Below are 17319 nucleotides of genomic sequence, written 5' to 3' on the forward strand. Positions count from 1 at the left end.
ACTGTGCACAGTACCTCTATGTGGCTTTTACATTTCTTAATTCTGCAGATCTAGACTAATGTTTACTTTGATTTTATTTTTTGCTTTATCATGAAGTTCTTTCTCATGTTATTTTCTTACAGCAGATTGAGAGTGGATAGGGAGACTTGTTGCTTAAAAAAGACAGCTAGAAATCTAGTCCTAAATTCATCATTACTTAATAACATTTTCTTCTGGATTTTGAAACTATTGCAGAAAATTTGAAATTTGGAATGATGGAATCCTGAAAATGTACATTTGAGTATTATTATAAATATTTCCTTTAACATTATGTTGCACAAAATTAGATCTTAGTCCTTTTCATTTGCTACTTTTCATCTTCTATATTTATGAAATTCTGTTGTTTGGTTTGATACAAGAGGTTAGTATGATAATCTGTATGGCTGGAAGTCTGTTACTGTGGGAAAATCATAGAAGTTAACAAGCAACTTAGTTGTAGTAGAAACTATAGTGCTATAGTAGAAGCATCTACTAACTATTTTTTTTTCCAAAATATATTACAATTTGAATAAATGCTTTGTCCTTTGCAAAACTAAAACAGTGTTCTTTTAGCACTGTCACTACAGCTCTACTGTCTTCAGAGAATTTCTCTGTTCAGTTCTTTAATTTGTCTTGAAGGGGTTGAATGATCTCAGACCTTCTTGCAGGCTGAATATGTTGTATCTGCAGTTTTTTCTAGCCTGTGAAACTACTTATTTTGTGAATTTCATTTTAAAAAATGTTATAGTGTATTCTACTGATCAATTAAATATTTAAGTTTGCCTGTTTCTTGTTATTTGTAGGCATTGGATCAAGACAGAACTGCATTACAGAAGGTGAAAAAGTCTGTGAAAGCAATATATAATTCGGGGCAAGGTAAGACATTGTTTACAATTTCACAAAAGAACTTAAAAATTTGATTTCAAGTTTGAGAAGTGTCTTGTAGTTTATCTTGTTGAAGTGTTTACCATAAGAAAAGCTCATCTGTTTAGGAGTGTTGGCACTTAAAAGTTTTCTTTCTTTGCATCTGATTATACATCAGATTAAATGTGCTCTTAATTCTTTTACCCTCATACTCCTTCTCAAAGGCCTGTAGGAAAATTCCCATGGGTAAATTTTCCTTCTGTCATAATATTTCAGTCAGTTCAACTAGAACAGTGACAAGATGGTGTCCTAGATTGAATTTATGGATTGCAGTTCTAAGTGAGATAAGAATGAGAACTTGTTACAAAGTTTAATAAATAAAAATAAATATCTATGGGTAGATGTGTTTGTTTCTTTAACGCATGCTCTCTCCTCATACCATGCACAACAAAAATTAGGTATTTCCCTTCTTACCTAAAATAGTGGAGATTTATCATTACTTCGCTTGTTTGAAGACACTGTTGATGTTTTATTAGAGCTACAGTAATAACTTTGAGAGGGTATGTGGCTGGAGTATGGATTGATAATCAGTTTGAGTTTAGTAACAGATGATGATCAAACACAGATCAACATACAAATCAGGTTTTAAAAAGATTATAAAGTATACCTGGCTTCTGTCTCTGTTTCTCTTAAGGTCTAAAAACTGTAGCAAAGGCAGATAAATTAGAGGAGCTTCCAATAACCGTCTGAATATAAGGAACTGGAATTTTCTATAATGCAGTACTATTTCCTAGCAATAATAATCAGTTTAGCAAATACTTTCCTTATGCAGAGCCGATTCTGAGTTGTCTTAGTTTGTGTTGTTTTTGTGTGTGCTGTCCCATTAACTCCTGTTTATGGAAGTGTGCGAGTTTTCTAATGTATTGTAGATTCTTTTCAGCCAATCCCTAGTATTGTTGCTCTACTAGCACTATGTTTTAATTAGCTTTTCTGTAACTTCAGGTGATGATTAATGTTTTCCTAATAGACTGTGAAGCCTGATACAAAGTGAGAATAGTATTTGGTACATGTGTATTTAGTTGTATGCTTTTAAAAGTATTCAGATGCTCCAAGCAGCTGTTCCATTTGAAAGTACCTACTTCCTGAATTTCAAAACTGATGAAAACAGTAGAACACATTAGAAGTGTTCTGCTTGTTTTGAAATATATAAATGATACTAGAGATTTTAGCTATTGTTTGAGTCTTGTAATAAGTGATACTGTTTTCAATGCCTGTAGGTAGGCCACACTGTATCATGAACTAGTTGCATTGAGTAAAATCAGTAGAAGGTGGGTTAATGGTTTTAATTGGCTGCCTCTGCACTTTAAAAGGACCAGAGATAATTAGGTCACTGTTTTTTTTTTTTCTTTGTTTTTCTTTTATGAGTAAATCCGGTTTGAAATGTAAAAGTTTTTTTATGAATTCTTTTGGATAAAGAAAGTACTATATATAATACTCTAGCTCCCTCTTCAGAACGTTGTTGTGATAGGCTACATTATAATGCGACAAGGTGTGCACAGGAGGCAATTCATCGTGTAACTGATAAACTAGGGTTAGTAAGAACAAGACTAAAAGCATGTGCTATACATGTGAAACCTTGTAAAGATAAATGTAAAGTGACTCAATTAAAACTCAAACTCATTTTGTCTGCTTGTACAAAGAGGATTGGTAAGCTAGCTATTTTGTAATGCTTCAGTGATGAAAGAATTTTGATGTTGTTGAACTTAATGTAAAACACTAAAAGCAACTGTAAAATGCGTTGTTTATCAGTTCAAGCAAGAATTAGGTAACTATTTTTGTATTTCAAAAGAAAGCCTCTAATGAGAACTCAAAATTGGAATTTTGTTTTATAGATTTGTTTGCTAGAAGTTGAGAACATATTTAAGCTCCTAAAGTAGGAAATGTTTTTTTTAAAACTCCCCTAGTTCATAATCTCCTTTGAGACCTTTAGCTGGACTGGTGAAAAATGATTATTCGGGGGCAATAGAAATTTTCTCTCTTTAGTTCAGTAATCCAATTCATACTCTACCAAAAGTCATAGCTAGGATTTTTTGGGTTGTACTGGGGTGGGTATTTTTTGGTTCTGTGTTTTGCCTGAAGTAACATTTGAACAGTGACATTCATACAATGCAATGCCTCATACAGAATTCTTCAGAAAGCCCTAGCCCTCTGGTGTGCTGGTTTGTTCCCCTTCATTGCTGAATTATGAACCGCAAGGGACTCTGTTCTGTTGGGAGGAGAGCTTAAATGTCATCCAAATAATTTTTCGGTTTTGTGCACATCCCTCACCCATTTGTTTTGTTTAGGTTTAGGTCTACTGCTGTGGAAATGAAAACACTAGCACATAAATGTGGAAATCCCTTGGAAAGATCCCATCCCATTTTACCTATCTGAAAGTACTGTTTGGGAAAGTCCTGTTTATGAAATCCAGTGAGACATACAATTGATAGGTCTTTCTCACCACTTCCTCCTTATCTGCCTTGCTGTTTATTTCTGGCATGATAGATTGCATCTGGAACTAGGAGCCCATCTTACATGAATGGTGCTTGAACTTAGTGGCGAATCTGTTCTGACTAGCTTTCCCATAACATTTGGATTGAATTCTAACAGCAGTAGATTGCACAATTAGTTTTCTTGTAGATTTTTCAATAGCTCTTTTTCATTAGTTCCTTGGTATAATTCCCAAATACAGTCAAAAGAATTTGCACAATGGAGAACTAAAAACATAAAATCCACATAAGACCAAAGGTACTGAGTTGGACCAGCAGTGCACATGGTCTCCCACAATGATCAACAGCAGATGCTTGAGGAAGTAGAAAAACAGTGCAAAGATGGAGTGATTTTTAAGGTTTGGGTTTTTTTTAACACTTTCTCAGAGCACAGTGATATGAAGGCCAGGAATTGCTTGAGTCAGGGCTGATACTGTGATGCTTGATACTTCTTAACAGAGTTTTACAATTAATTCTGTCTAAGGAATTTAAGTTCACGTGAACCTTTTTCATTCATAGTTTTGCATTAACCTAGTTAAACACTCCCTGGCAAAGCTGTCCCATGCATGCTCTTCAGGCCTTAAGCACCTGAGGGGGAGACTGTCCCTGTCCATGTCTCAAAACGTTGGCCTCAAGCCTGCCAGAATGATCCATCTGAGGTGGAATTGAGGGACTTTTGCATGTTCTGGAGCTCGAGAGTTTGTAGGGGGCTTTCAAGTGTCAAAGCTTGCTAAATTAGTGTCAGAGGACTTTTTGGTGGATGAATTCCAACTTGGTTCAGTGCTTTCCATTCTATCTCTTGACATAGTTTTCTGGATTGAGTTGTTTCCACAATCACCCACAATACCTCTCTTCTGAACTCAGCAGCCCTAGGGGTTTTTGAGGGTGGGTTTTTTTGTTTTATTTTTTTTACAGAAACTGTCACATTTAATCATTCTTACTCTCCTTCTGCAAAATGGCAGCATAACCTTATTCTTTTTAAAGCAAGTGAATTTTGGACAACAGGAACTTCACACAATATTATTGGGTTTAAGCATGCTATGACAACGTTTCTGTGTTGTTCTATTGCATTCTATGTTTCTTAATAATTTCTGATGGTCAGCTTTGTTTTGCTTGGTACTAAACATCAAGGTGAAGAACTGAAGAACCTTTGTGATGTCTACTTACACAATTGTTTCTGAAAGTTAGGAATGTTTTCCCATGTGTGTTAGGCTGCCTAATGCACACTTTCATGCATGGGCCATTCAGTGTGGAATTCCACATCTAACTTGGGAGCTACCCAGATGCGAGCCTGTTGCCATAGATGCTGTGCACATTTAATGGACATATGTAGAGATTTTTAGGGTGAGATACGTATGCCTTCCTCCTTCATTTACATTAGGATAAGCTGAGCTGTAACTTTTCCTATGCTTGAATGTAAGGGGAAGGGTAGATCCCAAGCTCTAATATGTTATCATTATTGTAAAAATCTGGGCTTGGATGGATTAATTTCACCTTTGGAAGCAGCTTTCGTTTCTGTTTCCCTGAATAATTTATAGTCTTGTATGGAAAAAAAAAAAAAACCAAACAAAACAGTTTATCACTATGAATCTTATTTCCTAACTCATTTATATGTTGTTAAACGATTTGGGCCTTATCGCTGTTTCATACAAGAATTCATTGGTGACCACCTGCTGAGAAAATTGACTCTTTATTCTTTCCTTTCCCCTACCACATCTTTTTTGACCTGCCTTTAGTTTCTTAGCTTGATTAGTTCCTTCCTTAGCTTGATTAGTTCCTTTTAGTGTTTTTGTGAGGGACAGACTTTCTCAGAAATCCAAACAGATCAATTAATGTGGGTTTCCACACCCTATATGCTTGTTGATCCCCTGGAGGGAGGAGTTTTTGGAAGTAAAAATTTCTTTTTATAAACCGTGTTCAGCATTTTGTATTTATCTACATGTCCACCTATTCTGTTCTTCACTGTAGTTTCTACCAATTGTATGAGAAATAGATCAGCATTACTGCTCTGCTAGTGCATATGTGAATTCTCAGTTCTCTCTGAAGTTCTTATTAAAAATAGCTATTATATTTGCTTCTCATTCTTCCTATGGTATTGAGGCTGTTAAAAATAAGAGGCTTTACTTTACAACTATATAGTTCGCCTATTATTTTTCTATACATGGGTCTAAGCAATTCGCTGTTGCTTGTTTTGTGAGCCGTTATGAACTCTACTCAGCACTTAGATTTGGTATAAATTCTCTGAATCAGAGTTGAAAGAAAATTCTTCATGAGAATTTATTGAAACACATCAGCAATGAACACAGATGTAAAAAGACGTCATCTGCCTTTCTGGGCTGTCTTATCTCTTTGTGCTCTTATACTGTGATGATCTAGAGAGAACCTTGCGGTCTCACTGAGATGTTCCTTGCTCTGGAAGTCTTTGAAAAAGGCTTTATTACTTTTCCCTTCAGCAATCTCAGTCCAGAAGGCATTATTGATATCAAGTTCAGATATGAATATGGTGGTCAAATATTTTTTCTTTCCTTTTATGTTTTCATTAGATTTCAGCTGTGTGAAGGATGAAATGAGAAAAGATGCTTTCTTATTTGAAATAACTTCTTTGCCATCCTTTTTAACCTTGCCAACTTTCTTGCTTTTTCTAAAATCTTTGAGTCTTTTTTCATGTGCATGTTTTTCCATTCATACATGCAGCTTGGCTCTGACCTTGGTTATTTTTCCTCTGGCTACCCGTGGAACAAAGCTGTTTTGTAAGTGCAACGTAAAAATAGTTTCAAGTTGGTCAGGGTTCTGAATTGTGATTCTTTTTTTTTGAACTTAACCAGATAAGCAGAAGTAATTAACAGTAATTTAAACATCCTTTATGTTTCTTTGGGTGTAATTTAAGTATAATCAGTGATAGGAAAGAGATGTGTTTGTGCATTTTTCTTCTGTAAATTATTTAACTTTTTGTTGTTGGTGTTCTTCAGGTTCTTGCAGGGTAATATGTCTGAAAAAAATGTGTTTACACAAAGGAAATTTAAAGCTTTAATTTTGGTGATTGTGTTTTCTAGCTTCAGTCTATAAAGGCTGTTCTTTAACCTCTCTTCACAGTACTTGTTCTTCAGTTTCCTTAATATACACAATGATTTTCACTGGGTTCAGAAGCAGTAATTCTGGTAACTTTTGATTGGGAAATAAACATAGTACTTAAGGTTGTGGCTTTCAGTGAAGGAGTACAAATTCTTTGTATGCCTTGGAAACCTGATTTAAGTTTTCTCTTTGTTCTGGGAAAAGTTTACCACAAGGTGACTTCAGTCATAGACAACTTAAGGTGACTGCTTGGGGCAGCAGAACAAAGTGGGGTTCAGCCCCGGGAGTCTTTAAGCATGAGCCTCCGCAGTGCTCGGTGCTCAGAGCAAGTGTTGTGCTCTGCTTCTGGTGAATACTGCTGTGTGGCAAAAGACTGCTGTAGGCCTCTGCGGATGTTGTTCCTTCCTCACTTGTTTGGATTTGCGTCTCCAGATGTGTTTGTATTATTTCCTCTTAGGATGTAATCCTCAATATGCAGGTATGGTGTGGGAGTAAGGTATGCCACAACACTGCTGTGCACTGCGTCCCACCAGGGTTTTTTCAAAACAAAGCTAAATTCTGTGCTGAGTATTTCTCGGAGTTGAAGGTGTGGATTGTGGAGAAGAGTATATGCCTGTACAATCACAGAATCATCTAGGTTGGAAAAGACCTTGAAGATCAGCTAGTCCAACCCTTAATCTAACACTGGAAGTTCCCAACTACACCAGATCCCTCAGCGCTATGTTGACCCTCCTCTTAAACACCTCCAGGGATGGGGACTCCACCACCTCCCTGGGCAGCCCATTCCAGCACCCAACAACCCGTTCTGCAAAGAAATGCTTCCTAATATCTAGTCTGAACATTCCCTGGTGCAACTTGAGGCCATTCCCTCTTGTCCTATCGCTTGTTACTTGGTTAAAGAGACTCATTCCATTCTCTGCAGCCTTCTTTCCGGTAATTGTAGAGGGTTATGAGGTCTCCGCTCAGCCTCCTCTTCTCTAGACTAAACAGCTTTTCAGATCAGAAAATGTCACTGCTCTAATCTGGTGTAGTATGTTACTTTATACTACATCTGCCGTTCTGTGGTGAGGTCCTCAACACGGGCCCAGGTACAGGCTGCCTTGGCAGATCCCATCAGGGAGGGAATGATTTCTGAGGCCCCTTTCCCTGCCCATAGCCCCTTCGAAGAGAGCTGCCTTTGTCAGTGGGTACAGAGCCCACCCTCAGTCATCCGTCATTCTGGCACCTCTCAGGGAGCTGCTGAAGGAGGAGGATGTCTGTCTGGGGAAGCTGTTCTATTTTTAGCACAGTGCTGAGCTTTGTTTATGATATTGAGAGGACACAAGACAGTTCTAGAAGGCAAACATTACCCTTTGTATGTATTGCTGTCAGTCTTTGTGTCTCACTCTCTGGGGTTATTTAAGTCCTTCCTGCAGTACTGGTATCTAAGGAAGTAAACACCATCTTGCATGTTAAAGGTTTCTTCATGCAAAGGAGATTCTATTAGGACACTAGGAAGTAATTTCTGTGTTTGCATGAGGCATTTATAGGGAGATTACAGCATGTTCTTTGCTCTGAGCATGTTGTTTTTCATATGTTGCATTTAATTTTTCATTTGTATGCCTTTAAGGTCAAGTAGGGAACTACCTTACCTCTTCAAAAGAAAATATTTCTTATCCTTTTACAAGATTTACATTGATACTTAGGTAAAAATAGAAAATCTATTATTCTTGCACAGTACTTGAATTATGTGTAGTAATTACAGAAGTATTGCTTTTACATCCTAATCAAAGCCTCATTTCTAGAGTTAGGTGATCTGGGATCTTGGATTCTTGAGAATTTCCTGTCTATTGTTCTAGGACAATGATCTGCTTCCTCTTTCTGACCAGTGATTTCTTTTGCCTTTCCACAGATAAAGGAAACGGTCGTCTTCAGCTCTTTTTCAGTCTCTTTACAAAACTATTTTTGAAAATGCTTTATGAAATAACACAGTGCTTAAAATCAAATTGCTAGGAATACCGTGGGGTTAGAAGTGCCACAGAGGCAAGGACAGGGGTTCTGAGATCTAACAGACTTTTTTCCAACCTTGTTCCATTATCCTTCCTTTTCCTTCGGCACAGTTGGGTACACTTCAGCTTTTTTAGCACAAGCCAAAACTTCTCCTTAGATAAAATCTTCTGTGTATATTTATGCAACGGCTTTTACTTCAAAACAAAATGCATATTTTATTATTATATAGTGGTTTCCTTGGTTTTAATGCTAAGCTATTTGATTAAAACCGTATGCTTTTGGAACAGTTTTATTAAAAACATACTGTTTGAATTACAACTCCATATTAACATATGATTAAATATCTGGCGTTTTGAAAACCTCAGTGTTAACGTCTGATTTTTAGAATGTAACTTGTCTGATGTGTGGGGTTTGGTTTTGGTAAATAGGAGTTGTGGGGGGTTTTCTGTTGTCTTTATTGCTTTTTTTTAGAGCTTTAGTGCACTTCGGGTTTGAGTGGTTGTAATGCCTAAGAAGTGTTACTCTTTAACTCTGCATCAGCTCTTGGTGTCAAAATGGATTCATGCATTGTGGCACATTATCCACTAGCCTTGTTTGAAACTTACCTTGGGGTTTAAATTTTTTTTTTTTTTCTTCTTTTCAGTTTTGTCCTCCCCTCCCCCTTGTAATTCATATGCTCTCAGTCAATATGAAAACTTGGAAAATACAAAACTTGTAGGTCTTCTGGGGGAAAACATGGTACCTATTGGCAACTATTCTCTCTCTTTTCCCTCCTTTCATATTACAGGACTTGTTCTACTTGGAATAGCTCTGTGGTTTTGTGTTGGTGGCTTACAGAAAGAAACACAGTAAGACTAGGAAACTCATTAAAGTGAAATGTTGATTTAATTAATACCAACAATATTCCTTTAAGAGAGATGGGGGTGATAAAGTGTGTCCCAAAGGGCTGTAGTAGCAAATCTTCTATTTGAAGATGCTAACATGGAAGTAACAAAAAAATGTGCAAATAGATGCCAGAAAGGAAAGTAATAGAAGCAGGAAAAACATTTCAGAATTTGCTTCATCCTTAAGGATTTTGCTCACTCTCACTGTCCTCAATTTCATCTTCTTGGTTCTGGATCTCTATATACATCCAGTTTACTATTAAATGTATTGAAACAAGTCTTTGGCTACGTATCAACATACATTCCATTTTGTGGGGTAGCTCAGTTTTATAAAGCAGGTGTCAAGGGAATCTTTGACTGTAAGAGTTGTTTCTTCTTTTAAACTTGGAGTCAGATTCAGACTTAGTCTCCTTTAGTTTTATATCTGATACGGTTGACTTTTTTTTTGTTCTTTAAGTGTTCTACATTACAATTTTTAAAAAGTTGTTTAAAAATGTTGTTTGACCTTTTATTGATCTTATTACTTTATTCATTACAGAGCTTTTTTCATTGATGTTACAAATTCAAGTTGCTGATTTAAAAGAAGCATATATATGTCTATTGCTAAATAGTTCTTTTAATTCTAAATGTATTGTAATTTCCAGTGTAAATGCATTGACCGGTGGCTTTTGTGAAAGTACTGTTTGCTGGTTGGTTTGTCACTATATTGCCATACATAAGCTTAAAATAGCGCACAAGAAAAACTTTCTGACTTTAATTTCTCTTTGCAGATCATGTTCAAAATGAAGAAAACTATGCACAAGTGCTAGATAAATTTGGAAGTAATTTTTTAAGTCGGGATAATCCAGATCTTGGCACAGCTTTTGTAAAATTTTCCACGCTTACTAAAGAGTTATCAACGCTGCTGAAGAACCTGGTGAGGAGTTCCAAATTTTTCTTATTTTTTTAGTTTTCCCAAAATAAAGTATCTGCATGATCCAGATAATAATTTTAGAGATGCTTTCAGTTTTTTTCAAAAAACAGAATAATTTTGCCAAGGTTATCTCTAAAGGGTGTTATTACACACTCCCTATGTTTGACTGTTAATTGGAAGTTAAGAAGAAAAATAGAAATGTTAAGACATCACTTGGGCATCATTCCTCAAGGGATTGATGGTGTTATATCTATCTCTTCTTTTGGAACGTAATTTTTAAATAATTCCCTGACTTGAAGACTTTCCAGTTAAAAATCTAATTCCATTTATTTATGGCTGTTTTGTCTTACCTCAGAAAGAGAATTCACTTTTTGGATGAAAAATAACTGGGCAGCATGTTTAAGTGGTGTTAATAGTCCATTTTTCCTGTGGTATACAAAGCATCCATTGTTTAAATATTGGGCTTATGAAGGTGGTTTAAAGGTTTGCCTGATCTGAAGTTTGTCTTAGGCCTTTTACTTCTGAAAGCTGGATAATAAAAGTGTAGTTGTAGCAAATATCTCCCAACACTGAAAGTAAAGAAGCCACATTTCTTGTGAAATCATGTTTCATGGGTTTGACCACTGTTGTATTCAGAAAGTGGTAGCTTCATTTTTATATTTTTCTTATAGTTGGGCTTATCTCCAAGCTTTTTTGGTGTGTAAAGTATAAGCAGTATTACTTTCTTTCCTAGAGTCCCTAGCATGAGCACAAGCTGCTTTGGTTCACATCAAAGGTCTGTGTAGCCAGTACCCCAGTTTTGATAGTTGCCCAAGAGTGAATCTTTAGGGAAGAGTGTAGGAAGAGAGCAAACATATGGGGAAAACTTCTGTACTCTGGTCATGAAAACAGTCTTCAGCTCAGAGATGTTGGAACTGAAGGCAGTATCTTTTGCTTTGTAGTTCTTGTCAGTATTACCTCCATGAATTCGTCTAAGGAGTTCTTGAATGTATGCTGTGCTTGGCACAGAGTATGATGGATTTCTCTAGAGTACTAAGATGAATGGCTCTCTGAAATGTCAATTCTATTTCCTTGGAACTGACCCTTTCTTTTACTGTTCCCTGTTTCTTATATCATACAAGAAATGTAAGAATTTTGCTATTTTCCCCAGGCATTTAGATAGCTATAATTCTTCCTTTCCTCTTCTCTGTTACTTTAGCTGAGTCTTAGTTATTCCATAACTTGATTCTTTCTGTATCTTCTCTAACTACTATTGTACACTTTTCTGAAATGAGAGAGTACAAACATGAAAGCAGTTACATTTTTTACTCCCTTTTCTGAAGGCTGATTGCTTTATGATTACTGAACATTGAGCTTGATGTTTTCAAGGGATTTTGTTGCAACTTGAAGATATTTTTTCCTTGAGACGTTTTTCTTGATGATTTTTTTAATAAGCATGATTCTGTATGCATTTTTTTCTCCTTATCCATGACTTCATATTTTTCGGCATGGACTTTTATCTTTCTCACTGGTGTTACAAGGTTTTTATGCAACTGGCTTTTGCTTTACTACTCAGAGTAGCTTAGTATCAGTAGACATTCTTACCTGACTCTCTGCACTCCTGAGGTTGATTTATAAACATCTCGAACTGCACAGGCCCTAACAACACTCAGAATGGGGTGTCACTTCTGACCTCTCATGGTTATGCTTATTTCTGCCTTCTGAAACTTGCCTCTTCTTCATCGCCTACTTACTTATCCAAGGATGATCACACTTACCCTAATGAAGCTTTCTTGCTTCAAGAGCTTCCGGCCTATTACCTGGATCATCCTTTGTTTCAGTGTTGGCATTTTTAAAGACCAGTAGATATGTGAGGCACCTGCTTTATGCTGTGAAGATTTCTGTCATTCCGGGTTATTTTGGCCTTCTTAAATCTTAATTTAGCACACAATTAAAAATAAGTATCTTAAAATGTGTGCTAAAGTGCAGTTTGAGGACAGTTTGGGATTGAATTGAAGCTCTGTGGACCTTGTAATTCCTTGCAGGCTTCCAGAGAAACTTATTTTCTTTCAACTCAAATCATAAACAGGAGGTGGGGAACTGTCTATTTATTTATTTAAAGTAGTGTTGTTTGAGAGGTAAAAGCTCTTTTAAGAAGCCACACTCATTCAAAACAACTTTACACTATTTCAGCTGGACTATGAAACATTAGTTATCTGAATTGTTGTTGACATGGTTTAAAATAGGCTGTTCTCTAATGTACTTCATTCACCAGTCTCAGATAGACATGACCTTATTCTACGAATGTTTCAGCATTTTAAAAACACTTACTTTTCACCTTTCTTCTCTCCAAGGTAGATAATTCTGCTTTCTTGACCCACTGTTGTTCTTAACCATCATTCTGATTAGTACTATTACAATGAAAGAAAAACATTTTTATAATCTCAAAATAGAAGTGGAGGTCGATTAAAAAAGCAGTTGAGAGAAGAACTATGTAATGTCACTGATAAAGCCACGGTGCTGAGGCTTATGTTAATGAAATTAATTTTAAAAATGGCAGTAGGTATTGGGATGAATAGAAAGCTAGTAGGCTTTTTTTTTCCCCATAAAGCAGATTGTTGCTACTCTATTTAATAAAAGTACAACAAAATAATGAATGGTCTTTAAAGACAGAAAGATGAATAAAGAATAGGGCTACACAGTAGGCAACAAAAAATACTTCAAAAATTTGGATATGTTTTTAATAAATGTTTTTAATGTGAATTATGAGTCATTAAATATTTTCTTATGAATTGTGATATTCTGCATATTTCATGAGGATGGTACAGAATAATCTATTTTATTCTGTATGAAGAAATTATAGTGATCTTTACTTAGTATGATCACTTGATATGAAATAAAGCCAGCAACTTGTATTACATATATAACTTCCGGAAACCATCATTTTGAAATGATTGCTCTGCACACAAGGTCAAGAATAAAAGCATGTCCATTAATCATTTTCACAAAAACAAATAAATTGCTATCCAAATTTTACTATAAACTGTTGATGTCATCACTATTATCTGAAACCTAAAACCTGTAAATATGAATTTATATTTAAACTTTGCATGGTGCTTGGATTCTTCCAGATGATTAAAGCCTGTTTTTTCTCCCACCTCCATTTGCTGTAAATGTACTCAGCTAATCTTTCTGGGAAAATTATCTTCTGTTCACATTCATCCTCCCCAAATTATCATGTGTCTTTCCATCTGTTAAGTTTTTTTCCTTCATTTTACTCTAGATATGAGAGTTTTTCTTTATTAGATGTGTTTCCAATTCATTTGGGCTACTGTTTTATCAAGTCTTCAACAATGTAATAAGTGATTCCAAATTCTTACCGTATTGGAGTAATGCGTTGCTATTTAAGTTTGGGATTTTTTTCGAGCTGACATACTTCCTGGCTACTGTTCAGTAATTTCAAGCCAAGTATTAATGGCTTGAATTGGTTATCCTTAACGGATATATTTGGAAAAATGAAAAAAGCTGCAGTAATGTATTGTTGTTCATGCCTGCCCTAATAACTATTTGACATATCCACCCATTTTGCAGAAATTTGTGTTCTCTCTGTTTTTACGTACTAGGCTGAGGTTAAAATCTTTTTAATATTATTTCTCAAAATTCATATTTGAGATATGAACTTCAGTTTAGGTTGTTAAGTGGAAACTGATTAAATTGGTTGAGAATAAAAACAATAATACATCTTCTTTAATCTGTGTATTGATAAAGTAGGTATTACCTTAATCACTTGTTGGCTTAGTATTCGTAATTCTTTTCCTTCTCCAACAAAATTGATGTTGCTTAAGGAGTTATTAGTTGTGATGTATTGAGATTAAAAGCCAACAGAGGACAAATTCCAAAAAAGCATAATCCTCTACAAATACCCTGGCTTCTTTTATTTCTGTTATGAAATAATATTGTGTGGGGGTCATGTGCAAATGTTTAAGCTAAGTCAAAAGAAAAAGAGAACCTAGCTCTTTAAATAGACTCAAAGATTAGAGTACCCACTATAAAATCCTTTAGTGAAGCCAGGTAAAGAAAGAAATCTTTTGGGGTTTTAATCACCGAAAGTGATCATGTTACTTTATTGCTTCATATAGAATCGATACTTAAGCATTAATTATGTTGTTGCAATTAAGGAGAAAATCTGTTTTCAGATCTTGCTCTTCTAAGCTGTGAAGAACCTTTGCGCTGTGTTCATGTTACTGACTGAAGCTGCAGCTCAAGGTGTTCTAGTGTCTGTCCATCATCTTGCTTTGAATACATTCAGAATATAAGATCTTGTGAATTTAAAAGAATATAAAATATTGACGCATGAAAGAGTTGTCGAGATACTTTGAATGTGGAGATACAAGTGTGTCATGTTTTCTGAATTTGAATCCATCTCATACTAAGAATAAACACAGAATAGTTTGGGTTGAAAGGGACCTTTAAAGGTCATCTAGTCCAAACCCTCTGCAGTGAGCAGGGACACGTACCACTAGGTAAGTTTGCACAGAGCCCCATCCAACCTGGCCTTGAATGTTCCCGGGGATGGGGCATCTACCACTTCTCTGGGCAACCTGTTCCAGTGTCTCACCACCCTTATCGTTAAAACTTTTTTCCTTATCTCTAGTATGAATCCACTCTGGTTTAGTTTAAGATCTTTTCCCTGTGTTCTATCTCAACAGGCCATGTAAAACGTTTGTCTCCTTCTTTCTTATAAGAAAGCCCTCTTTTAAGTGTTGAAGGGTTACAATGTCTCTCCAGAGCCTTCTCTTCTCCAGGCTGAACAGCACCAACTCTCTTGGACTCTCTTTGTAGGAGAGGTGTTCCAGCCCTCATCAGTTACGATATCTGCAAACTGCCTAAAAAGAACAAAACTTGAGGGGTGGCTGATAAGCTATCAGGTGATAAGGACCTGTGTAATAACCTGTGTTCAAAAGGTCCACCTTCTCCTCTGCCATGCTGAAACCCCGTGCTTTCTGGAGGATAATGCACATCATGTTTGAGAACCATGCTTTGTAGCCCTGCTTTGTGTCTTCGTTAGAACGACGGGCATCTGAACTGTGCTCATGTTCTTGTGGCCATGTTTGGCAGTGATCTCTCGGGGACCTAACAGAAGGTTAGCACCTTGAGGTGCTTTCAGAACTTTGCTTATATGCCGTTTTCAAAATTCTGGTTTTATATCACCCTATATAAGTAAAGATTAATTATAATATTCTGTATCTGATGCAAATAATTGTTTATTAATTCTTCCCAGACTTGAATTTACCATTAATTTAGAAATTTTGAGGGGATCCCAACTTCATTAGTGAAGTTCAAAGACTTGTTAGCAGTAGTTTGATAAAATCGTAGTAAATCTTTTTGAATTGTAACAGTATAATGTTTTTCTTTTTAGCTCCAAGGTTTAAGCCACAATGTTATTTTCACTTTGGATTCTCTCTTAAAAGGAGACTTGAAAGGTGTTAAAGGGGTAAGTGTCGAAAACTCACTTTTTATTTAGGGAAATGTTTTCAGGTTCACCTGTCTTGTGACTGTCTTCCATTCACCCATGAGATTATTTCTTATGTTGGCATCCATTAATATTCTGTATGTAGTCCAAAGAAAAAATTCAAAATTGGTGTGACTGTGTTGCTTTTTATATTTTCATTGTAAATGCCTGTCTTAACATGCGCAGGAAAGCAATACTTTACGAGATTAAAAAATAGTGTTTTTTCCAACTGCTGCCTGAAAATTTTAAAAAGAAAACAGTACTTTTGTTGCTATTTGTAATTTGATAACTATAAAGACAAAATTTTAAAATGTTTCAAACAAATATTTTGTTTTCTAAGGACCTTAAAAAGCCTTTTGACAAAGCCTGGAAGGATTATGAAACCAAATTGTAAGTATTTTTCTCCCTGTCGTCCATCCCTGTCTGTCGTTCCCCCTCCCTGCCCACTTTTCAATTATTTTTTTTCCTCTCCTGATCCCAAACTATGTACTGTATCTGTGGATGTAAATGAAAGTATGAGCAAGGCATCTCTTCTGTGTATCTTTCTTCTGAACTAATAGAAAATATTTTTATGTTTTCTGAAGTAGTGAAATGGCTCTCCAATGTTTCTTTAGTGTAAAGATGATAATATTAGAAAACAAATGTTGTAAAGTGAATTGTGGAGATTTCAGATGGCATTTACACATTCTTATAACCATATACATAAAATCTATCAATAGTAAAAATGACAAGATTTATATGTTGTATGGCAGAACTGTATGTTTCTGAGAGGCAAGAATTTTAGTGCAGTTGATGTGAATTCTAAAATATCTGTGGTTTAAAAAATATTTTCTTTCTATAATACCTGTCTTCTGTGGCTAAAGAACGATTTATAAAAATAGAAGGTTGTATCATAGATGCAGAACTGTGAGTGGAATGCTTGAGAATGCTCTCAAGGAAGTGTTGGGCAGTTGCTTTGTCAGAATTCAAGAGCTCTCAGAAGCTAATTCATATTTTGTATCCCTTCACTTACTCCCTTTTTTAATCCTATTATTAGCTTTGATTCATTTATATCTAGCCAGGAGGGGAAAAAAGCAATGAAGAAGAAAGTCAGGCCACTAAGAACTGCTGAAACATTTATTATTGGCATAATTTTCTTCCCTACATATGGTAAATTTTGCTTTCAAAATTCATTACAATGTTAAATCCTTGTGAACCAACTGAACTGGAAATGAGTTTATTACTCATTTATAAATGAGATTATTAATAATCTAAGGCAAAAAGGGGATTCCTGTCCCAAAATTGCATCATCATACTCAGGTGAGCATTCAGATTTGCATGCAGAATTAGTTTTTTGTTCTTTTTTATTTATTTAGTACTTAGAGATACTGCATATTTTGCAAAAATATTGAATAGGTTTTTTTATAGACAGCATACTGTTTTCTTTTAAAAAAATTATTTATGCCTCTCAGATTGTTATAGGCAAAATCAAGGATATCTTTGCCAGCCTGTTTAACCCAAATGCCATTAAACAGAACTTAGGAAACAAAGTGCTCTCACACAGACACAATACGTGGAATA

At 35.6% G+C, this 17319-nt stretch overlaps 1 protein-coding gene across 6 annotated transcripts in view; it reads left to right on the plus strand.

The window, feature by feature from the left end:
• Positions 1–17319, plus strand: part of ASAP1 (ArfGAP with SH3 domain, ankyrin repeat and PH domain 1) — a 185008-nt gene that overhangs the window by 106967 nt on the left and 60722 nt on the right. For all 6 annotated transcript variants that reach the window (XM_074898426.1, XM_074898430.1, XM_074898431.1 and 3 more), the window contains 4 exons: positions 822–894; positions 10126–10271; positions 15667–15741; positions 16100–16149. In XM_074898426.1, the coding sequence (XP_074754527.1) occupies positions 822–894; positions 10126–10271; positions 15667–15741; positions 16100–16149 (344 nt within the window). The remainder of the gene's footprint in view (positions 1–821; positions 895–10125; positions 10272–15666; positions 15742–16099; positions 16150–17319) is intronic.

Source organism: Athene noctua, chromosome 2 (genome assembly GCF_965140245.1).
Source record: "Athene noctua chromosome 2, bAthNoc1.hap1.1, whole genome shotgun sequence".
In the NCBI taxonomy this organism is placed as follows: domain Eukaryota; kingdom Metazoa; phylum Chordata; class Aves; order Strigiformes; family Strigidae; genus Athene; species Athene noctua.